This window comes from Electrophorus electricus, chromosome 25 (assembly GCF_013358815.1).
Source record: "Electrophorus electricus isolate fEleEle1 chromosome 25, fEleEle1.pri, whole genome shotgun sequence".
NCBI lineage: Eukaryota > Metazoa > Chordata > Actinopteri > Gymnotiformes > Gymnotidae > Electrophorus > Electrophorus electricus.
In genome coordinates, this window is record NC_049559.1 from 64,704 (window position 1) to 89,293 (window position 24,590).

The following is a 24,590-nucleotide window of genomic DNA, read 5'->3' on the forward strand; positions in this document are numbered from 1 at the left end:
AGCAAAGGTGAAAAACAAATCAAGTCTATTTGAGAAAATGCAAGGGAACAGCAAAGCAATGCAGAATATGTGGACAGCTGCCTAATCCTAACCTTAACCCTACCTCTACTCCAACCCTAGACTATGTGGACAACTGCCTCAAACATAGTGCACAGTCATTTGTATCTGAGAAATTGCTAAACTAAAAATACTAAGCCTATTATAAATATTAATCTTAGTAAAAGTACTAACTACTGTTTATCTTTCAATAACAGAGTAACACTGCCAAGGCTGAAGATTTCTCTGTAGTTGGCATGGTAAGAAAGACATGTTATGTGCATCACCATTGTCTTGAGCAGGATTCTATGACAGTAAATTACACAGGGTGTGTTTCCACAGACACAAATGAAGCTTAAGCCCAGATGTAAAAGGAAGTGCATTATGCAATTATCCCAGCACTGGAGATAGCCTGAAGCATAAGGTAGCACCCAGAAGACAGAAATTAGACTCAGACATAGAAAACCTGCACTTGGGTTAGTGCCAGCCTCCTATGAAGCTGCTGTTAGTAACACACAACTACATGTGTGCCGGACAACTAAACTGAATATTTAGAAACTACATAGGCAACATTTTTTGCAATAACTAACCTATAAACACACATCAAGAGAGGCGTGATATTTATTAAAAAATTATGACATATTATATATATATATATATATATATATATATATATATATATATATATATATATATACATATATATATACTAAAATGTTCAATGTTCATACAATTGATCACAAAGTATTTCTATTGTTAAATAATTACTATACAAGCTACATTACACCACTTATAAATTAAATGTCATTACTTCATGATGAGTAATAAAAATACATGATTAATCTTTAAATCACAGTCTGCTCGCCATGGTTAGATGCAAGAACAGGTGAGAGAAGGTTGCCTTATCCAGCATGCCTGGCGAACGTGGCACTGCTTGGGCAGGAATCGGCTCTTATGACGGTCTGTTTAGTAAGGCACACTGCCACAGCAGCAGACTGACCAGTGTTGCTGCACGGTAAGCTCTGATTGACTGAGCCTGATGGTCCTGCAGTTCTACTGAGGGTGGGGGGAAGAAATTATGATGTCCACAGTAAGTAGATGGTGGAGAAGCTGAAAGCCAGCAACACTGATGCCAGTAAGAGGAGAACCTTCTGCAACCATAAACACATGTCCACCTTCTGCTCCAGGCGGGAGTTACTGGCCATGACTCGCATTAACTAGAACATAGACAGCAAGACAAAACAAGGCTATACAATACAGGTTTGTCAAAGTCTTCATCTATTTACATCTGAAGATGTTACCATAACAAAAGAACCCTTTAAAACTTTTCTTTCCCAATGAGAGACTGCTACTGTCACAGTCAGTAACCTCTGGAGAATAATAAAGAATCCCTACAGAACAGTCTTAAGATTCAGCAGTACATGTTAGGTAATCTAGTGCTGGAAGCACGCCAGTCGAAGTGTCTGTCCACTTACTGTCATGTGGAGATCTTGGGTGTCAGTGGTAGGCGTGCCTAACGAAGTGTCACTCAGATTACTCAGAATAGACTTAGGACTCTCAAGAATATGACACCGAAGTCTGCAGGAAACAGTTTAACATGGTTATGAAGCAGGCTGCAAATCACAGACCTGTCAGCTTTCAGCTGCTCAGCAGTGGACAAGAAGAGCCTGAAATCAGGGAATTTCTACAGTGACCAAAATTCACACATCATCAACCCTCACTTAAACGTCGCAGTTTAGTGAAAGGTTACCCACTGAGATTCCAGACAATCTGAGGAAACCTCACCTGTGCTCCATGATCTTTGCTTTGGGAACTTCCTTCCAGAACTGGGCGAGATCCAGGGAGCCTGCACTTACATTTGCTTCCATCTCAGCAGCCATGACCAGGAAGCGGTCCTGAGGAGAGGCCTGGTAACCTAGGCAAAGCACAAACACGCACACAAACATCCACACACGTGGACAAACACACACGCACAAACACATAGCTACAGTCTCCCTACACTTCAAACCCAACTCTCATTGTCAAGACTGAAAATAGCCAGTAAACTACAACAGAAAGAGCACGCTTGGCACCAGCCATACTTTGAAATGGATTGAATGAATGATTAATAAATAAAATTACAGAGGTCTGAAGCATAACAATTCAGTACGTGGGAGTCTTGTCAGTTCCTGCATCAGAAGCCATGGGGGTTTATGCGAGTGTCTGGGGTTCCTACCTCCATGCAGAGAGACCACAATGTCAACATTGGCCCCTGTCTCACAGCTGCTACTGCTGGGCTTCACACGGTACTTCTCTGGAGCTGTCGTTCGCACCTGGACACAATTCAGCAGTCAACAAAAACTGCCTTAAAGCTACAATTTAATACTGATCTTAAACTTACAATTTTGCTCACCTAGAAGCATCAAGCCATAACCAAATCTGACTGAGGATCGATAATTCTAAACGTCTAGACGTCAGTGGTAATAGACTAGCTCTAACCATAACAGAATTACTCTGTCAAACACTAGTAACATGCCAAACACTAAATGAAAGCTTATCGGTCTATTGGCCTAATTCTGAACTTCATGGTGTCTTATATAGGATGCCTCTGTTTTGGTTTTAAATAAATGTAATGCTTTGGGACAAATTACTTAATTAATTAAGAAAACTTCAGCACACACTGACCGAGTCTGAGGTGAGTGCGTATAGCCACTCACCTTGAACGCCACATGGTTTTTGGTCACGTTGTGGAGGATGACCAGACATTTTCTCTCTGTATCTCTAGAACCAAAACTGAGTTCCTCAGATGGACTAAGAAAAAAAAAGTGAGGCAGAGATGTAAGCGAAGTAAGATGAGCAAATATAAACAAGAAAAGGAGTCAAAGGCATGACGTTAAAAAAGCAGAGTGCACTAGCAGCGTAATCACCAGACGTTTCATTATGCTCTTCATTCACATTCATGGTAAAGGGCTTTTCTGCCACTTTTGCAGTATTGATCTGCCTTAATTTACCAAAGGCCAGTTTCACAGATTATCCATCAATAGGCCCGTCAGCCTACTTCGTTAAAACTGGCAAATTGTATAAAGTTAATCCACTTTATTGATCATTATAACCTCACCAGCCATGCTGTAGCTATGAATACATATATACATTTAGACATGCCAATTAAACCACAATGTCATGTTTCTGTGAAATGTCAAAGTACTTTTATGCATAAACAAAGCATTATTGCAACAATGCCCCCAAACAAGAACATAATTTCAGCAGTCCTTTTCTATTATGAGAAGTTATTCAACTTCCTTAACTTGCAACCAAAACTACATCTCCATACCTCAACTCCATCCCTACACCCTTTAAAATACCCCTCCATCCTTACACTCTTTACACTATCCCTAAATCTTGTAGCCTACCCCTACATCCTTACACTCTTTACACTATCCCTAAATCTTGTAGCCTACCCCTACATCCTTACACTCTTTACACTATCCCTAAATCTTGTAGCCTACCTCTTCATCCCTACACCCGTCAAACTCTCTCTCAATATCTAAACATTGCACACCACCTCTACTACTCTTAAGCCTGCACACTACCCCTACAGCACGTCTGTCTACACACAGTATCCTACCTGTTACTTGTATACAACACCTCTACCCTCAAGACACCCACTAGGCCTCTACCCTCTCCCAGGTGTGACCCTGAGCCTGGGTAGTGAGCGCAGTTCCTTACCTGACGTGCAGTAGTGTGCCCTTGAAGGTGGTCAAAGGTCTCCTGGCCCCTTTCTGCCTGTTCGAAATGTCTGCCCTATCTACATCATCTTGCTTTGCAACATCTTCCATGAAATTTACCTGCGTGTGTGTGTGTGTGTGTGTGTGTGTGTGTGTGTGTGTGTGGACAGTGTGAGGTGGTAAATCTGACTACACTGGACGGTGTGACCCCTCTCCATGCGGCCTGCCAGCAGGGTCACCGTGCATGTGCAGGTCTGCTGATAGAGCATGGGGCCAGGGTTAGTTTGGGAGAACATGAAGTGCTGTTTACGAGGACTGTTTATTCATGTCCTTTGCCTACAGTAATGTCAGAGCCTCTCTGATTCTTTCTGTAGTAAAAACACATTATTAAAAACAGTTTTAAATCTCCAGCCCCCAACTGTTGTGTGTGTTTGTAGGTGAATGCCTCCACGATGAGTGGAAGTGCTCCTCTCTCTGAGGCCTCCAGCAAAGGCCATGTGACCTGTGTTAACCTGCTGCTTCAGCATGGAGCTACACATCAAACCCCTAACCCGTCAACAGAGGAAAAGTTCATCACCCCCAACAGAGGAACAGCTCCCCCCCCCCCCAGTCTAGTAGCGGTAACCCTCCCACAATCTAGTGTTACCTTACTTTTGCCTGCAGTATAGTTCATCCTTCAGCTAGATAAGACTCATCTGCAGTATGAGTTCTGTTACAAGTAACAAATTTTAGCATCAAACAGAAAAAATAAACTACTGCCCAATGAGGAAATGTTCAGACAGGTATTATTATACTGTTAAGCACTTATAAATTTTACTTTAAAATATTTTTACATTTATTACTGCATTTATGTTGTGTTCTGGTGTGAAATATGTTTTATGTTATATGTTATCCCCCTAAATAGAAAGAAAGAACACAAAGAAGCCATTAGTCTTTCAGCGTCGATACTAACACGTGCAGGTCTTATTCACTTTATCGATCCGTTTGCTTAGTTTTCAGCGGCCTCTTATTTACTGTCCCCTGAAATCTGCTCAGCTCAACTTCAGCTTCCAGCCTGACGAGGAAACAGACTTAAGTGTTTTTATAGTAGATAAAACGAATTTTGAGTAGATGATGCTCACGTTTGCAATTACCGACTTTACGAGAAATTATTGGAAACAGAAATGAAAGTTGTCAGCACTTGTGCGGCAAATATCTCATCTGGTCTTTGTTCGTACTTGGGGGGTTTGGTTTCTAAACTGCTTTTAGTTCAGATTTAAAATCTAAAAACTATGGATCCTAAAGGTTTCTTACGGAGATCTAATGCACCACAGTGTACCTGAAAGAAAATGTTACAACCTGTAATGAGTATACAAGAGTGTCAAAAAATATAGTGATTTCATAACGATTTGATTTGTTTATCGTATAGAACTCAAAAGGTGGTGCATACGGAACCGAAGTTGACATTCCATTAAGTCCAATTCGTATCGTAAAAGTGACAATGTGGGAAATTGTTTTTCAAGAATGCAATGGAGTTATAACTAGTATAATATGGCTTTTACAAGTTCTAATAAAAGAATATTGAACATAAGAATACCATTTAACTAAAACAAATATTTATGTTTACCGTAATGCAGGATGTAGACACGCACAAAACGTTCAACGTCGTTACCGAGGTGTGTCGAAGTGCAGATAGTGTGACTGTGGTCCATTTTTAGGCCAAGCAACGGATCACTCGATCCATTTACCGTGAAATCGAAAGGCACTTGGGGCGCAAACCCCAGACTGCATATACAACGGATATGTCGGTAAATACAATGGACGGAACATCACTGTTGACTCGCATTGTTAAATTTGGAAGCCGCCATCTTGGGCACGTTTGCGCAATAGATCAAAATTGTAGCCAGAGCGTGCAGGTAGTTTGACGCTGAGTGCTTCAGCGACGTTACGACAAACTAGCTGGTGAAATTGGGGACGTTAACATCCTCGGTATTTTAGCAAACGTACAAGAACTTCAGCCCAAGCATCGCCTTAATCATCACCCGGCTCCCTCATATGAATGACTGCTGATGTTCTGTGGAAGATGATGTGGCCTTACGCAGCAGCGACTATAACACACCCCCAGTCAGTAGATTCAGCGACCCAAATTCACATCATGACTTTGCAACAACTATTGGTACAGGTGGTTAGGTCACATACCTACAAGACAGGTCTTTATTCTGATTTGATCTGTACATTTGGCAGACGCTGTTATCCAGTGCCTGGGTAGCTTATCATGAGTTTGGTCGAAAAAGAATAAAAAAAATTCATTGTGTAATTTTGCACATACTCATAGGCTACACATTAAAGACGTTATTTAACACTCTTTTTTAATAAACACATTTGCATATTAATACAGTTGGGGGCATGTTTCTGCTGTGTTGCGTGAGATCTTGTTATAGATATTGCAGTCTATCCCTGTGCTGCTCTATGCCATCTCTGCTCGAACTCTCAACTCTAATTGCTCTGATATTTATGTATGCGTAATTAAAACAAGGATCGAAGGCAGTGCCACCAACCCATGGATGTTCTCGGGGAAAGAACATTTTAGTGAGATCTTTCCTAAAGATGTCAGTGTCCTCTTCAGCCCAGTTTACTTCATTGAAAAGACGTGAAAAGGCTACGAAACAGCGAGAACAGCTCATGGCCATACAGGTGATGCTGCAAGTGTGTTCAGGAAGCTGTGCCCAAAAATCACAGCATGTTAAAAAAAAAATACAATATTCACATGCAAATACATAGATATGTGTACATATACATATTCATATTTAAAACCTGTTTAGTCAGACCTGGATCCCCCTCTAAGCATGCATTTTCAACTTCTGCAAGGCCATATTCTCTAAATACCCTATTGGGAAAAACACTCAAAACCTCTCGACAGTCAACACGCATGTTGGCGTGTAAATGAGCTGTTGCCTAAATAACTTAATCTGCCAGTAATTGCACTGCCCTAGTCTCATCCATGACCGTTAGAAGTAGCTCTCACAGAAGACCTTCGAGCAAGAGTACTGCAGGGCTCAGGCAAACACAGACTTGTGCAAATATAATTTAATTTAAATATAATTTCCAGTGTTTTGCCTTACAGCAAAGGTGAAAAACAAATCAAGTCTATTTGAGAAAATGCAAGGGAACAGCAAAGCAATGCAGAATATGTGGACAGCTGCCTAATCCTAACCTTAACCCTACCTCTACTCCAACCCTAGACTATGTGGACAACTGCCTCAAACATAGTGCACAGTCATTTGTATCTGAGAAATTGCTAAACTAAAAATACTAAGCCTATTATAAATATTAATCTTAGTAAAAGTACTAACTACTGTTTATCTTTCAATAACAGAGTAACACTGCCAAGGCTGAAGATTTCTCTGTAGTTGGCATGGTAAGAAAGACATGTTATGTGCATCACCATTGTCTTGAGCAGGATTCTATGACAGTAAATTACACAGGGTGTGTTTCCACAGACACAAATGAAGCTTAAGCCCAGATGTAAAAGGAAGTGCATTATGCAATTATCCCAGCACTGGAGATAGCCTGAAGCATAAGGTAGCACCCAGAAGACAGAAATTAGACTCAGACATAGAAAACCTGCACTTGGGTTAGTGCCAGCCTCCTATGAAGCTGCTGTTAGTAACACACAACTACATGTGTGCCGGACAACTAAACTGAATATTTAGAAACTACATAGGCAACATTTTTTGCAATAACTAACCTATAAACACACATCAAGAGAGGCGTGATATTTATTAAAAAATTATGACATATTATATATATATATATATATATATATATATATATATATATATATATATATATATATATATATATATATATATATATATACTAAAATGTTCAATGTTCATACAATTGATCACAAAGTATTTCTATTGTTAAATAATTACTATACAAGCTACATTACACCACTTATAAATTAAATGTCATTACTTCATGATGAGTAATAAAAATACATGATTAATCTTTAAATCACAGTCTGCTCGCCATGGTTAGATGCAAGAACAGGTGAGAGAAGGTTGCCTTATCCAGCATGCCTGGCGAACGTGGCACTGCTTGGGCAGGAATCGGCTCTTATGACGGTCTGTTTAGTAAGGCACACTGCCACAGCAGCAGACTGACCAGTGTTGCTGCACGGTAAGCTCTGATTGACTGAGCCTGATGGTCCTGCAGTTCTACTGAGGGTGGGGGGAAGAAATTATGATGTCCACAGTAAGTAGATGGTGGAGAAGCTGAAAGCCAGCAACACTGATGCCAGTAAGAGGAGAACCTTCTGCAACCATAAACACATGTCCACCTTCTGCTCCAGGCGGGAGTTACTGGCCATGACTCGCATTAACTAGAACATAGACAGCAAGACAAAACAAGGCTATACAATACAGGTTTGTCAAAGTCTTCATCTATTTACATCTGAAGATGTTACCATAACAAAAGAACCCTTTAAAACTTTTCTTTCCCAATGAGAGACTGCTACTGTCACAGTCAGTAACCTCTGGAGAATAATAAAGAATCCCTACAGAACAGTCTTAAGATTCAGCAGTACATGTTAGGTAATCTAGTGCTGGAAGCACGCCAGTCGAAGTGTCTGTCCACTTACTGTCATGTGGAGATCTTGGGTGTCAGTGGTAGGCGTGCCTAACGAAGTGTCACTCAGATTACTCAGAATAGACTTAGGACTCTCAAGAATATGACACCGAAGTCTGCAGGAAACAGTTTAACATGGTTATGAAGCAGGCTGCAAATCACAGACCTGTCAGCTTTCAGCTGCTCAGCAGTGGACAAGAAGAGCCTGAAATCAGGGAATTTCTACAGTGACCAAAATTCACACATCATCAACCCTCACTTAAACGTCGCAGTTTAGTGAAAGGTTACCCACTGAGATTCCAGACAATCTGAGGAAACCTCACCTGTGCTCCATGATCTTTGCTTTGGGAACTTCCTTCCAGAACTGGGCGAGATCCAGGGAGCCTGCACTTACATTTGCTTCCATCTCAGCAGCCATGACCAGGAAGCGGTCCTGAGGAGAGGCCTGGTAACCTAGGCAAAGCACAAACACGCACACAAACATCCACACACGTGGACAAACACACACGCACAAACACATAGCTACAGTCTCCCTACACTTCAAACCCAACTCTCATTGTCAAGACTGAAAATAGCCAGTAAACTACAACAGAAAGAGCACGCTTGGCACCAGCCATACTTTGAAATGGATTGAATGAATGATTAATAAATAAAATTACAGAGGTCTGAAGCATAACAATTCAGTACGTGGGAGTCTTGTCAGTTCCTGCATCAGAAGCCATGGGGGTTTATGCGAGTGTCTGGGGTTCCTACCTCCATGCAGAGAGACCACAATGTCAACATTGGCCCCTGTCTCACAGCTGCTACTGCTGGGCTTCACACGGTACTTCTCTGGAGCTGTCGTTCGCACCTGGACACAATTCAGCAGTCAACAAAAACTGCCTTAAAGCTACAATTTAATACTGATCTTAAACTTACAATTTTGCTCACCTAGAAGCATCAAGCCATAACCAAATCTGACTGAGGATCGATAATTCTAAACGTCTAGACGTCAGTGGTAATAGACTAGCTCTAACCATAACAGAATTACTCTGTCAAACACTAGTAACATGCCAAACACTAAATGAAAGCTTATCGGTCTATTGGCCTAATTCTGAACTTCATGGTGTCTTATATAGGATGCCTCTGTTTTGGTTTTAAATAAATGTAATGCTTTGGGACAAATTACTTAATTAATTAAGAAAACTTCAGCACACACTGACCGAGTCTGAGGTGAGTGCGTATAGCCACTCACCTTGAACGCCACATGGTTTTTGGTCACGTTGTGGAGGATGACCAGACATTTTCTCTCTGTATCTCTAGAACCAAAACTGAGTTCCTCAGATGGACTAAGAAAAAAAAAGTGAGGCAGAGATGTAAGCGAAGTAAGATGAGCAAATATAAACAAGAAAAGGAGTCAAAGGCATGACGTTAAAAAAGCAGAGTGCACTAGCAGCGTAATCACCAGACGTTTCATTATGCTCTTCATTCACATTCATGGTAAAGGGCTTTTCTGCCACTTTTGCAGTATTGATCTGCCTTAATTTACCAAAGGCCAGTCTCTCCAGAGGAACAGCTGGCTTCTGCTGTGCTTATAGTACCTGCAAGCTGCAATATGTTCCACACACTTTGCAGTACATGATTAAGCAAAGCACACGTGTTTTAGATTTATATGTAGTGAATCAGCAGCACTCTTGAGTCCAGAGTAGCGAGCTATCGGAAGTCAGCCAACACGAACATCATGGCAGTGACTGACCTGTGGTCTGGTTAGAGACCTCTGCAGCATATGGCCTCCACGGCACTGGTTTTATCACCAGTACAACACCAACGATAAGCTTTTTATCTTGCTCCCAAACAGAGGACTCAATGCAGTATGATAAAGACAGGGACTCGAGTTAAGAATCATTTAAGAACATCAAGAGTTGGTTGCTGGCATTTAAGTCAAGAATCTACAGGTCCACCTAATCAAATCAAGCATTAGAAAGTGGTTGCCTGGTTTTGTCTAAATGTATGAAATTACTGATTGTATATTGAATCATATATAAAGCACTTGGTCCGTCCGGTTGGGCTAGAACACATCATGTTGCTCTTTTTGGCATCCTTTTACTGGGACTCAGAACACTGAAACATCCTGCTGGTGCAGAAAGGGTAGATGTGACTGGTGACATGTTCAGTGAGGTTTATTAAATGGGGCTTTTCAATGTTTGAAATATATCATGGTATATAAAATCTGTTTGCAATATTGTACAATATTATCAATGCTGGTATAACTGTTAGCCCTTTCACTTAAGATAGAAAAAAATATGTATTTAACAAAAAAAAAAAAAATTATATACATATATATACACACACACACACACACACACACACCACACACACAAAATGTATGCAAGAATACAATCTGCAACTAAAAGAGAATGGGCTGATTGGAAAGATCTGCTGTTCATATGACTGTATGGTACCCTTCCTACATGAAGGCATACTGTGGCACACTGAACTGTTCTCCTGTCAGCACTCCCTTAACCCTTGACTGGGTCACAACAGCCTAAATAATGCGAACACTAACACAAAAGGTAACTCACTTTAAATAATCTTTTAAATGTAGAACACAATCTCAAACCTCATCCCTTTTTCTGAACACTTTGCATTACAATCTTGTCACATCTATAGCAAGCAGCCTATATAATTATTTATATGATAATTTCACAGATTATCCATCAATAGGCCCGTCAGCCTACTTCGTTAAAACTGGCAAATTGTATAAAGTTAATCCACTTTATTGATCATTATAACCTCACCAGCCATGCTGTAGCTATGAATACATACATACATTTAGACATGCCAATTAAACCACAATGTCATGTTTCTGTGAAATGTCAAAGTACTTTTATGCATAAACAAAGCATTATTGCAACAATGCCCCCAAACAAGAACATAATTTCAGCAGTCCTTTTCTATTATGAGAAGTTATTCAACTTCCTTAACTTGCAACCAAAACTACATCTCCATACCTCAACTCCATCCCTACACCCTTTAAAATACCCCTCCATCCTTACACTCTTTACACTATCCCTAAATCTTGTAGCCTACCCCTACATCCTTACACTCTTTACACTATCCCTAAATCTTGTAGCCTACCCCTACATCCTTACACTCTTTACACTATCCCTAAATCTTGTAGCCTACCTCTTCATCCCTACACCCGTCAAACTCTCTCTCAATATCTAAACATTGCACACCACCTCTACTACTCTTAAGCCTGCACACTACCCCTACAGCACGTCTGTCTACACACAGTATCCTACCTGTTACTTGTATACAACACCTCTACCCTCAAGACACCCACTAGGCCTCTACCCTCTCCCAGGTGTGACCCTGAGCCTGGGTAGTGAGCGCAGTTCCTTACCTGACGTGCAGTAGTGTGCCCTTGAAGGTGGTCAAAGGTCTCCTGGCCCCTTTCTGCCTGTTCGAAATGTCTGCCCTATCTACATCATCTTGCTTTGCAACATCTTCCATGAAATTTACCTGCAACACAATGAGAGAGCTGTCTGACCGTCAGTCAGTCATAAAGCACTTGGAATGTGATCATATGCAGTGGTGCTTTAAGGCCTTCGATGGATTGACAAACTGCACGCATGACTCAAGCTGAGTCCAACGATTATGATACCCATGGGGCCACAGGCCACACCAGTACAGACCAATACTGACCACACCAGTACAAATTAGGTTTTTTTGGGTCCAGCTCCACAGCAAAGCATTGTCTCACACAACATTCACAACACACGCGCACACACACACACAGCTAAACAAAATGCTAAACCAAAAGTGCAGAACAATTGTGTTATGCAGTGATTGCAGAAGTAATGCATAAGAAGATGAAGTAATGCTTGGACAATGAGATACAGCTCACACACACACACATTCACAGGGATGTGGCACAATAAGTATGCCATAAGGGAAAGGTGAAAGGTCACCAGCAGTAATGAGTCAGCATTATAATAGAGTCTCTTTATAATAAGGGTTTATTCAAACAGAGGCACTTCAGGATCTGAAATGTCACGGATCTTTATTTAGCATTTGATTCCAGCCAAATGCCAGTATTAAATATAACACTGCACTTCAGTGGTCAAACACCAAGGAAAATAGCTACTGCTATACACAAATCACTAAAGATTAAGCTCTTAAAAAAATTTCAATTATATAAATTTAGTTCATTTTGAGAGTTGAGATTAAACATAGCATTAGTGATATACAAATCATGATTATAAAGTGTTTTCTGTAGTCTGTGGTAACATCAACAAGATGTCCTACAGAGACTGGGGTGTTCTTTACTAAATATGTTGTTTACTAAATATCGGCAGTCATTTCGCTTTTTTCTTACATTCAGATAAAAATGATAGTTACTGTAGAACCATTAATATCAGACTATTAATATCAGATTTTTTTTTTTATGTGCAAGTAACTTGAAAATATAAGCAGGAATGTTCTAAAATGTTATAAAACCTTAATTTAAAACAATCCTTCCATGACAGGTAGATTCCCAATGATTGCTTTTCCAATGAGAAGGTCAGTCATAAAAACATGCCAAGCTAAGATAGCTTCAGCACTAACTAGTTACATTAAAATCAGACATGAAAACGAGGACAAAGAACCTTAGTAAATGAAATCATCTGGACAAAATAATTACTTCATTAGAAAACTCTCCACGATTAAATAATAAATGTATTGATCCATAAACAATCATTAAGTCTTGAAATCTAGAACGCTTGTTGCATTCACTCGTCTTTAAAATCAGTCGTGCTGTGTTTAACCTGATTTTTTAAAAATGGTGCACAACAAACAAAACATGAATGGCAGACAGATGTCAACCTTTCCAGCAAGATCTGGTGAAAACGAGATGAAGACGAGGAGGATGAAGAAGGCACAAGTGATGAAGCATGCTTGTGACTCCGGGGGGCTTTACCAGTCCTTGTTTCAAAACAGAGACACAAAGCAATTAGAGAAGATGAACAACGTCTAGACCTCACTGACACGGAAACTTTTAGCTGAACTTCTAAACTTTAAAAGTGAACCCGCATTTGCACAAACTTTGACTACGATCACATAGCTTAATGAGAACAAAACTGGCTTCAAAAAAGAATAAGCTCTATGATGCGAAATCTAATGGGTTTTTTTGCATTATATATTATCTATCTATCTATCTATCTATCTATCTATCTATCTATCTATCTATCTATCTATCTATCTATCTATCTATCTATCTATCTATCTATCTATCACATGCACTGTGTGTTCTAGGGATAGGCGATATAACAATAGTTATATCAATATATTTGGCTTCTGCAATCAAGAACTTTCATAAACTCATTCAGTGTGTGCACATAATTTGCATCTCAACAATCCAATTTCCAGTTCTAAAATAGACATTTTTATAAAATTCTGACTCATCCCTACTAACTCAAACTCACATATAGCAGTTATCTAAGATTCCATTCTCATGAAACATTTCCTAGAAACTGTTATGATATGCATCATAAACTAAAAGTAGTGCATGCCATAATGTATTGCATTATATTAACAGTCCATAACAAATGTTACTTTACAACTATGAAAGTAATCATACATGCTGTCATTAGAGATTATAGACTATGTAGTGTCATCTTATGTAGTTTCTTAATATCAAGACATTACAAAACAGAGTAAATCATTTTAACCCAACATTTACAAGTACACTGAATATTAGTAATTTTAATGATAAAAATGAGTGTAGTTGCCAAGTTTGACTCTTAGTACAAATTTATAAAGTATCACAAATCTAAAAAATATTAACACAAATTCTTAAGGAAAATCAGAGATCATGCCTTTGCCTGTTGAGAGAGCCAATGCACTGACCTAAACTATCTACTGATACACAATCTACCAATAAACAGTGTACTACAACAAGAACCAGAGCTTGGCATAAACAGAATGAATGATCCCTGCTTGTGCCAGTGGTGATGTAATGATGTGAGGAGTGTTTTCTTGACAGGAAAATCCGTTTTGAAACTTGATACTAAGATCAAAGCACTTGCACATGTCAACTGGGCACATACGAAAAATCACCACAGATTCAAATTAAGTTAGTTAGAATTTTCAAATTCTTTAGGAAGAAAAAAAATGTTTGACCACTTTAGAAATAAATATTGTGTAACAAAAATACACCAATGAGCATGTGTATGATCTGAACTGTGAGTTATTTTTGCATTTAAACCAGTAAACATCTTGTCTGACAGCTTTATTATTTTTTAAGTGGCATGAATCAGTTTTAAGATATTTTACTATTTGTGATATTTAACTGTGTTTATATGCATGTGTGTTTGAAGTAAAGTCCCTAAAAGGACAGAAGAACCATTTGATACTTCAAGATCTCAGCATGTAAGTGGTTTCACTCACAAATATAGTTTTGTAAGATGTGTTAGATTGAAAAAGTATCATACCTGCTGACACAGACAACATATTTCCTGTACATGTACTTTTAAAAAGAAACCGAGAGTAGCATTACTGTCACTCTTCTAGTCTAACAACACACGATGTAGTCTTTAACTGAAGGCAACAACACAACATATCAGATAAGACTAGAATGACAGCATTTTGGCTAGAGAGGCACTCTAACCTGAAACTGAAGTAGGTAGGGCGTAAAAAGTGCATTCTAATACTAAAGTGCATTAGAACCAAAGTACATTCTAATACTAAAGTCTAAAGTGCATTCTAATACTAAAGTGCATTAGAACCAAAGTACATTCTAATACTAAAGTCTAAAGTGCATTAGAACCAAAGTGCATTCTAATACTAAAGTCTAAAGTGCATTCTAATACTAAAGTGCATTAGAACCAAAGTACATTCTAATACTAAAGTCTAAAGTGCATTCTAATACTAAAGTGCATTAGAACCAAAGTGCATTCTAATACTAAAGTGCATTAGAACCAAAGTACATTCTAATACTAAAGTCTAAAGTGCATTAGAACCAAAGTGCATTCTAATACTAAAGTCTAAAGTGCATTCTAATACTAAAGTGCATTAGAACCAAAGTACATTCTAATACTAAAGTCTAAAGTGCATTCTAATACTAAAGTGCATTAGAACCAAAGTGCATTCTAATACTAAAGTGCATTAGAACCAAATTACATTCTAATACTAAAGTCTAAAGTGCATTAGAACCAAAGTGCATTCTAATACTAAAGGCTAAAGTGCATTCTAATGTCAAGGCAAAAAAGTGCTAATGGAGGCAACAACGAGACAATGGAGGCAAAAATGAATGCAAGAATGTCAGCAGCATGTGTTATAATGTATACCAACACTGGCAGTTAGCACAGGCAACATTATGTGAGAAGTTTATGTGATATAAGCAGCTAGCAGAACATAGCGTTGGCATTACATAAACAAATGCATAAAGTTAGCACAATGAGAGCAAACGTCTGCAGTTAGCAAAATGTCAGCTAACGTCAGTAGTCAGTAAAATCTTTTTCTGACCTATTAATTGAAACCAAGCTAAATAAGTAAAAAAAACAAACCAACAGATTAAATTAAAGAGTAGAGCAGGCCTAAATACAGCAGTATAAATGTTTCAAGCTTAGATAAAAGGTACACTGTCTCCAGAGTTGGTGAGTGAAAGGACTTGTACCTTCTTGAGTCTGATGCCATGCTCTGTATTAAAACTCGACTCCAGGCTATCTCTACATTCTGACTCTGCCTCTTTCGCCTCACTCTCATCCTCGCTGACAATTGGTCCATTTTCACATATGGGAGATTGGAAGTCGTCATCAGGGAGGGGTGGGTAGCTGTATTTGAACTGGTCCTACAAAACAATGCAATGCAACATTATACCTGAAAGAATGAACTTACCTCTCTTCACTTGAATTACATATTAAGGAATATTCCATCAGAGCAGTCTTCAGTTCCTTTTACAGTGCTGTGCTAACCAGTAAGATGCTTGGCTTTTGCTGCTCGCAAAGTTTGGAGAAACCATGATCTTATGGGTTTCAGTGGGTCGTCCTCATCAGGTAGCACCAAGGAGGTTTTACATAAACATTTTTTGTGCTTGTCAATCATTCTTTGCAATCCTTGCATCTTTGCACCCGAGTGCTCAGAGAGTTTTCATGCCTACAGAATCACCAATAACAAGCTAGCAAGCTGGGCATTTAACAAAACCATTAGAAGAGCAAATCCATTATCTAATTGAACTATAATGTATCATTTTAACAGTCATAATTGTCCATACACACAAAAACATGCATGCATACACTACACTGATAGATCATACCATGCCTCCCATTTGAGGGGGAAGGTGCTCAGGGCTGATGTACGTCTGAATATCACTTTTGGAAACAAACTTCAACTTGCTGATAGCTTCTGGGCCCAACCATGTCTTAACAATCTTCCAGGCAGCTGTCACAAACAGGAAAGATATTCTTCCAAATCAAAAGTACAGCACATTAAATGTAAAATATTAGCCATTCAAAAGATGTATCACCAGTGCTGGTGTTGATTTATTTAAACTTTAAAATAAGGAAAAACAGAGTAGCCTCACCATTCATAATCCAAGGCATCTCATACATGATCATTTTGGCTAAAATGAAAAGAATAAAAACATTAATTAACATAATAAGCATATCTATACATAAATAAAGCAGGGATTAACAACAATAGGTCCCAACTTCAAAGACTAATGAACATCTAAAGATTCATCAGTATCTGTAGTTCTTCTTTGATCATACTTTAAACCAAGCACTCTGACACTGCCACGCCACTATCTGAGTTCAGTTCCCAGTTGTATATATATGCTACCTGTAGCTGGGGATCTCAGTGAGGTGAACAGTTAAGATCCTTAGCGGATCCTTCCACTGCATATACTGGAAACCCTCATGAACACCAGAGGAAGGTATGTAAGAGCGTTCACCTTTGACCAAACAAGAACTCAGTAATAACAAGCAACTCTGAAATGGCCACATAATTCAATTTACACCTCCTTACTGAAAAACTTTGACCGAGCCATCATTTTGACAGCGCCATCATTTTTATAATGACTTATAACCAAGCCAAAAATATAATGAGCACAAATCCATGACCTTGTAGCAGTAAGAAAATGTGTATGTGCTCACGGGTCATGAGTTCATGGGTCAATGCTATATTCCTTTCTGATTTTGGACAGGATTATAACTTTTTTAATGAAAGCTACATGCAACCTTCAACCCAAACTGTCTGCTCTTAACTGCGACACTTTATAGCCGACCTGTTCTTGTAGAATGCTCCAGTTTATAGTTAAGAAGGAATACGTTTGTTCGTTTTTTTCTATCAATGACATTGCATCTCTTTATTAATGCCTCAAATTATTGTTTGATGCTTTTATTATTTTCATTTGCTTGGTACTTTCATGTTTATATCGTCTACTTAGAGCACCTCTATTAGTGTGAACAATGGCAGAATAGGACTGAGTAAAGGGATTGTGCTCTGGTTATATAAGCATGGAGGAGGAAAGGTGGCAAGGGCCAGTCCTTTTAAATATACAGCTGATTTATAAAGAAACATGAGTGTAGAAAAATAAGTGAATGCACTTACACAGAAACTTTGGATAGTACACTTTGAAGCAGCTAATGATATACTTCACAAAGTCCATGTCCTGTGGGGAAAAAGGGTGTATGAGAGAGAAAAGGAGGGGATGATTGCTACGTGCTAAGTGAGGTCTGAGAGTAATGAACAGGGTTTTTAACGGGCATCCAGTGAAGAGACTATTTATCCAAGGTGAGATTATTCAGTGCCTCGAGTAGTAAAAACAACCCCCTTCATCTCACCTAAGATTTTGTCAAGAGATCTTCTGAACTGCGCTACCACTGCTAATTCAGTGTTTCAGACGCAGTCTGAAAGTTTGGTTTTCAGTGTAAAAAGGAGTCAAAGGAAAATAAGTCAAAAATACCATGGACAGGACACACCATGCAGCAAATCTCAAGCACACACAACAGATTTTCACAAGGCCATTTATATCATGTGCTACTGCCAGCCCAAAGATCTTTCGTGGTTCTGGGTGAAAAGTGGCCTTGTACACTAATGCAAGGCCAGCTTTCCTGTCCAAACCTTAGCCTTAATCACCACGGGAGAGCTGGGAGCACAGGGTAAAAGAGCAAAACCAACCAGCCCACATTCAGAGTAGTCACTGGGGGCAATTGTGCAACTCTGCCATTCATAAATGACCTTGGCTTAATGTTGACACACAAACTTATTGTCCATATCATTGCCTCAGGAGATCCAACTCTTGGGTAAATAATATCTATTTTGTTCCTACAAAAGCAGGGTTTTAAATATCCAGTTTCAGGCATTAGATTGGTATATAGAAAATGTAGAAAGAGAAGAAAAACAGGAAAACAAATAATCTGAATTTGAACAGTCTGAAATAAAGGCTGTTTAAAGGCTGTTTTCAAGACTGTCATGCAACACCCGAGAAAACCCACAAAAATGTATTTCAATTACAGTGAAGGAATTACCTTTACAAATATCCTTAAAGTGAGATCCCCAGGAGACAAAGCAAAATATCATTGTCAACAAAGTAGGTAAGGCATCGTAATGAAAATAAAATGTTAAAATCTTAAAAAATAATTAGTCAAGACAAATTTATCACTAACTAATACTAATGAAAAGAGGCAAACTTTGTTTTAAGAAAAATGGAGGACCAATCTATTTCCATATAATGAAAGTAGATTAAAGAGTTTGCTAATCCCTTAATTTGTAGAAGTTTGATTAGGGTTATGGCTTTATCTGCTCTGTGCTATTAAATTGGTCCTATTCTCCTTGAGGCACCAGGAGCAAGCAGAGGAGCAATGTGACAACACAGAGGTCAGAGGAGCCAGTGACTAAGGATTTGGTCCATTAACTGGATTAACCAACAGGATTAGGAGGTTACTTTAATCTGAAAAGCATTAATGCTGAGCATCACCTAACCCTCAGTGTGTCAGCCACGGACAGCTAATAAAGTGAGGAGACATACTTTGGAACCTCAACTTCACATACAACATATACCACTGCAAAAAAGAGAGCGCAGATATGAAATATATTTTTTTCTACAAATGTGTCAATTTAAGTCAAAAAATACCCTTGCAAGTTTGTGACCCTAAGTAAGAAATGGTAATATATTGATATACGTTTTAAATGGACAAGACTAAAACGGACCTGATTCACAGAAACAATTTATAGTAATACTTAACCAGTCTTCTCATAGAAATTTGACATGGTTTCCCTTGAAATTCTACAACTATACAAAACTGTAAAGAAAGCTGCAAGTACCCTACCAAAAATGTAACAACCATATAATAGTAGTAGTTGTATTTAAAATAATTAATCAACATATACACCATGAGGCAACTATGTACATCAGTGGGTCCTTTTAAATATGGTTAAAAAAGGAGAAGTTGCTGAAAGGCGTGATGAGTACATGGGGCGCGGTTAGGGTGGAGGATGTGAAGATGAGTACATGGGGCGGGGTTAGGGTGGAGGATGTGAAGATGAGTACATGGGGCGCGGTTAGGGTGGAGGATGTGAAGATGAGTACATGGGGCGGGGTTAGGGTGGAGGATGTGATGATGAGTACATGGGGCGCGGCTAGGGTGGAGGATGTGTTGAGTACATGGGGCGCGGTTAGGGTGGAGGATGTGAAGATGAGTACATGGGGCGGGGTTAGGGTGGAGGATGTGATGATGAGTACATGGGGCGCGGTTAGGGTGGAGGATGTGAAGATGAGTACATGGGGCGCGGTTAGGGTGGAGGATGTGAAGATGAGTACATGGGGCGTGGTTAGGGTGGAGGATGTGATGATGAGTACATGGGGCGGGGTTAGGGTGGAGGATGTGTTGAGTACATGGGGCGGGGTTAGGGTGGAGGATGTGATGATGAGTACATGGGGCAGGGTTAGGGTGGAGGATGTGATGATGAGTACATGGGGCGGGGTTAGGGTGGATGATGTGAAGATGAGTACATGGGGCGGGGTTAGGGTGGAGGATGTGATGATTACATGGGGCGGGGTTAGGGTGTAGGATGTGATGATTACATGGGGCGGGGTTATGGTAGGGGATGTGTCTTATGATGTGCTCATGAGGCGGGGTTAGGGAGGGGATTTTGTGATGAACTCACTGGGGCAGGGTTAAGGTGGGGAATGTGACTTACAATGTTGCTGATGCCAGACTCAGACATGTCGAAGACAACGGTGAGGGGCGTGCCGGGCTCACGCTTAGCATACCGCTCCAACCAGAACGCCACGTACTTCTTTTTGTCCAAGATCGTCTTTGGGTCCTTGACGTGGAGTTTCACCTTGAACCAAACTGCAAGCAAAAAGCCACATATAAAAGCCCCTTATTTGCACATGCTCAGTTATATGCAGTTAAGTGCAATTTACTTATTGTTGCAACAGAACAAACTCACACTAGCACTAGCTCACCAAGCTTTTGTCTCTGTCAGAACATAGTGAATGAGATTATAAACTTCTGCTTTTGAGGCTCACTTCTAAAAGGCTGAGGAGGAAGTGTCATGTAGCCTGGCTTTGTTTAAAAGTGCAATAACCAGCGCTGTTTGACACTTCTCATGCTTTGTGCTTTACTGTGTGGTTTGTCATGTGTTCTTGTGCAAAGACAGGCAGTTATTTTTTTGTCCCCATTTCTCATTGCACAGCTTCAGATGTTGCCTACATTCAGATTACTGGAATGATTAATCCATTTAATATTTACCTATTATAAATTCTGGGTTTTAGCATAGTAACATAACACAAGAAAATTAGGCCAAATTATGTCTTATACTTTGGCCTGATTCAAACCTGCGTTGAGACTGAAATCAGCATAATGAAACTGCACAGTCAATGTCTAATAATGAACTCAGGCCCCACCAATGAAGTGCACTTAAGTCAAGAACCTCTTAGTGATATATACAAAACATTTTTATTTATATATATATATATATATATATATATATATATATATATATATATATATAAATCAACCAACAGAACAAACAAAACAACAAAAACAGGCGCACACAACAACACAACAGCCCATATAAAAGCTCCTGAAATGTAATAACCACTTTCACATGTGCTCAAAGTGAAAACTTACACAGTTTGTGACCCTCTTTGTCGTAGCCATGAAGGTAGACTGCTCCTGTCTCAAATGTCCACCTTGGAATACTGTTCTCAGTGAGATCTGTGAGAACAACAGGATGCTTCAGTTTGGCACACATCCAAAACCACGGCACTTGGTTATTCCTCAACACCAACCTGAATGTCAACTGAAACAGACCATAATTACATCAGGGCCATCATTTCTCATTGTATTCATTAAGAGTTACAAGCCCAGCTTTGCATAGATCTTGTTGGAGAAAATCATTTTAGTTCAGTTTATTGCATAGCTGCCATTTGACATGTCTTGTAATGACTTCTCTTTAGTTAAAGCCATTTAAAATGATATAGATAAAACTGTGCTACTTTTTCAAGGAAAGTAATTAAGCACTGAACAATAGATGTGACTATCTACACCTCAGGGTGTATAAAGAATCTCACAGTACAAGAACAATAACTGTCTACATTAAGTTGAGACCAAAGAAATCATCCACTCAGGAAAACAAAAAAGCTCCTGATTAATCCTGCTTGCTGTTGCAGAAGAATTGGGCTCTTCATCTTGTCTGTGCCTGTATTAACGCTCCAGAGCAAGGAGTCCACATTCATAAGAAATTGTGTAAAAAGGCGAGATAACCAGAAAGCATCCCTAATCAGTGTTTGTGAAAGACTGCATTTTGTGCTCCATTTTTTACCATAGTATGCTATACGTGTACACAAAAATCCCCATATTTCAGAGGACACGATTTTATAGTAAATGTAAAAATGGAACACAGAACAGGGATCTGGCAAAGGAAAAAACTCTTTTAGCTAATAAATGAAACCTCATTCGCTACTATGTTTTTCTAATCCACCATCGCAGTTGCTAGTAAAACTAGCTTCACAGCCTGCACAGAGCTCTCTTCAAAGGGCTGCAAGGCTTCTGCTACGCCGTGGGGCTGACAGTGGCACAGGACGCGGCAGATGGAGTCGATATGAGCATGGAGTCATGCATATCGAAAGTAACATATGGCCATTACACTGTGATAGTAGTAGCACAGGAACAGATGTCATGCCAGACTAACTACAGCCAAATTGGTAGAAATAAGGAAGAGGAAACCGATAAAGCAGTGGTATTCAAATCTGGACCTCAAACCCTAATCTGGTCCTGGATTTTGTAATACCTTATAGTTGATTAAATGATTAATGTAACTGGTTAGCCACCTTGTCATCACAATTGTCTTCTATATAAAGGGAGGGCCTGGATGACTGAGATCTGAATACCTCTGCTATAAGGAAACACAGAAGTTAAACAAAAGATTTTGATATTAACGTAAATACCATTCACAGTATATTCCTTCCTCCACTGAAAGCTCTCGTCAATCATTTTCAGGGCATCCTCCACAACAAACAGTCTCCATGTTAGGTAGCACTCAACCAAAGCGTCGTCCTTGAAGAGTCTTTCCACATCTCTGGAGTCATATTTGTCAGAAGAATCTGAAATGTTTATTAGTAGTAGTATAACTGGTATGCATTATAGGGTTTTATGGTCAAAATGAATGCAAACTGGTTTCATTCACCTAATTAATTATTTTTAATACAAAATTTATATATCTAAAAATTTCATTCCTGGTATCCGATGGGGTGACTGCTCTAGATTAGGGATCACATCTACAAGATGCAAGACCGGAACAACCTTAATGTTAACCTTCTATGTTCTATTTCTTCTTTCAGTCCCTGTTATTTCTGAAACTTTTCATATTCCTTCCTTTGGATTTTTCCATCATCATTTGAATTTATAATGTGATTTGTATTTACATGATTTGTATTTATATGTACAATGTGTATTTGTTCCTCTGCTGCTTCGGAAGTGAATATCCCCTGAATTCTGAAAGAATGTAGAGGTAAAAAGGTAAAGATTCCATAAAATATGAATAAATCAGAATTCCGTTAATATTATACATGATATGGAGTTCGGCTTGCAAACCAACCCTGACCAATTCAAATACTGATCATACCAATAATGCACTCAGACTGAAGTAGTAGCCTACAGCCTACTTTAAGAAGTGCCAGTTAGTTTTGATGCATGTAGCCTTATCATTAGCATGGGAGAGTTTTCCTACTGTCATTGTGCTACTTTATTCTGTGAATCTGTAAAGGTACTGCGTTGTTATCAGTGCATAATATAAATCAACTATGTTAGATGTGCGTCACTGTCTGCTTGTCCAGTAACGTGAGGTGTGAAGCTGACAGAACTGACTTTTCACCCCTTTCACTGAACAATTTGTGGTGCAATGTTTTGTTAGTTTCAGAGTGGAAATGCTTAACGCTCTCATTCTCAGGACCACCCAATATTTGCATTACAATTAAATAAATATCCTACTTAATCTTGTAATTAATTGGCGTATACTGATTGTTTCGGAACGGAAAACCATGAAAACCTAAACAAAACTGTTACTGCATTTAGCCAAACATACATCTTAGGGAGAGCACAAATGATCTATAATGCTCCTAAACTTCCCCGTAATTATGGAAGTATAAACTAGCTAGCGAGCTAATTTCAGGTACCTAAATTACTTAGTTAGCTTTACGTCTTTCAAGTTAATTACACTTTTGACTAGCAAACTATCCCAGTTTACTATTCAAAAACCCGAGACTGTCTCCATCTGGATCTTAAAAAGTCATCCAGAGAACACTCAGACTAAACTGAAGATAGTGCGGATTCTTGCATAATTACAAACGCCGTTATTGAATACTTATGGCACTGATTATCCGATCTGCGCAGAGGCTACGTGATATAGATAGCGCAGCAAGCAGCTAACTGACACTAATCAATAGGGAAAGTTAGCAGGCTAACGTTAGTTAGCTACCGCTAGCTTACTGACAGCTCACCTTGAATGTATTCGTCCTTGAATCTTTGACGTGTTTCTTGGATCTTGCTGTAGATATCCTTTTAGAGATAATACTGAATTAAACGAAGGCTGACATTAAAAAAAACAAAAAACATTTAGTATATTTCAGTAATTCAAAGACCGCCAACCTGTTCTGCTTCCAGCTGTCCAGCGTCGGCCATGTTTGTACGAACTGACTCTTCACCCTAACAGTGAGCTTGTTTCCTGCACGTAACCGTCTACGGCTGGGAATTCTGTGCAACTGCT

At 39.2% G+C, this 24,590-nt stretch overlaps 2 protein-coding genes across 2 annotated transcripts; both read right to left on the minus strand.

Moving 5' to 3' along the window:
• Window positions 1–753: 753 nt before the first annotated feature.
• Window positions 754–13,292, minus strand: LOC118240806 (motile sperm domain-containing protein 2-like). The gene is made up of 7 exons (XM_035523042.1): window positions 11,856–13,292; window positions 3,742–3,860; window positions 2,733–2,826; window positions 2,252–2,348; window positions 1,822–1,951; window positions 1,512–1,614; window positions 754–1,253 (listed from the first exon to the last, which is right to left on the minus strand). Exons 2-7 carry the CDS (start codon window positions 3,849–3,851, stop codon window positions 1,113–1,115), a joined length of 675 nt encoding a protein of 224 aa, XP_035378935.1. The 5' UTR covers window positions 3,852–3,860; window positions 11,856–13,292; the 3' UTR covers window positions 754–1,112.
• Window positions 7,612–24,586, minus strand: LOC113588864 (motile sperm domain-containing protein 2). The gene is made up of 15 exons (XM_035523041.1): window positions 24,473–24,586; window positions 24,325–24,382; window positions 22,774–22,929; window positions 21,455–21,541; window positions 20,517–20,671; window positions 17,925–17,985; window positions 16,897–16,935; window positions 16,630–16,754; window positions 15,991–16,164; window positions 11,737–11,855; window positions 9,586–9,679; window positions 9,105–9,201; window positions 8,675–8,804; window positions 8,365–8,467; window positions 7,612–8,106 (listed from the first exon to the last, which is right to left on the minus strand). Exons 1-15 carry the CDS (start codon window positions 24,503–24,505, stop codon window positions 7,966–7,968), a joined length of 1,572 nt encoding a protein of 523 aa, XP_035378934.1. The 5' UTR covers window positions 24,506–24,586; the 3' UTR covers window positions 7,612–7,965.
• Between the last annotated feature and the right edge of the window lie 4 nt (window positions 24,587–24,590).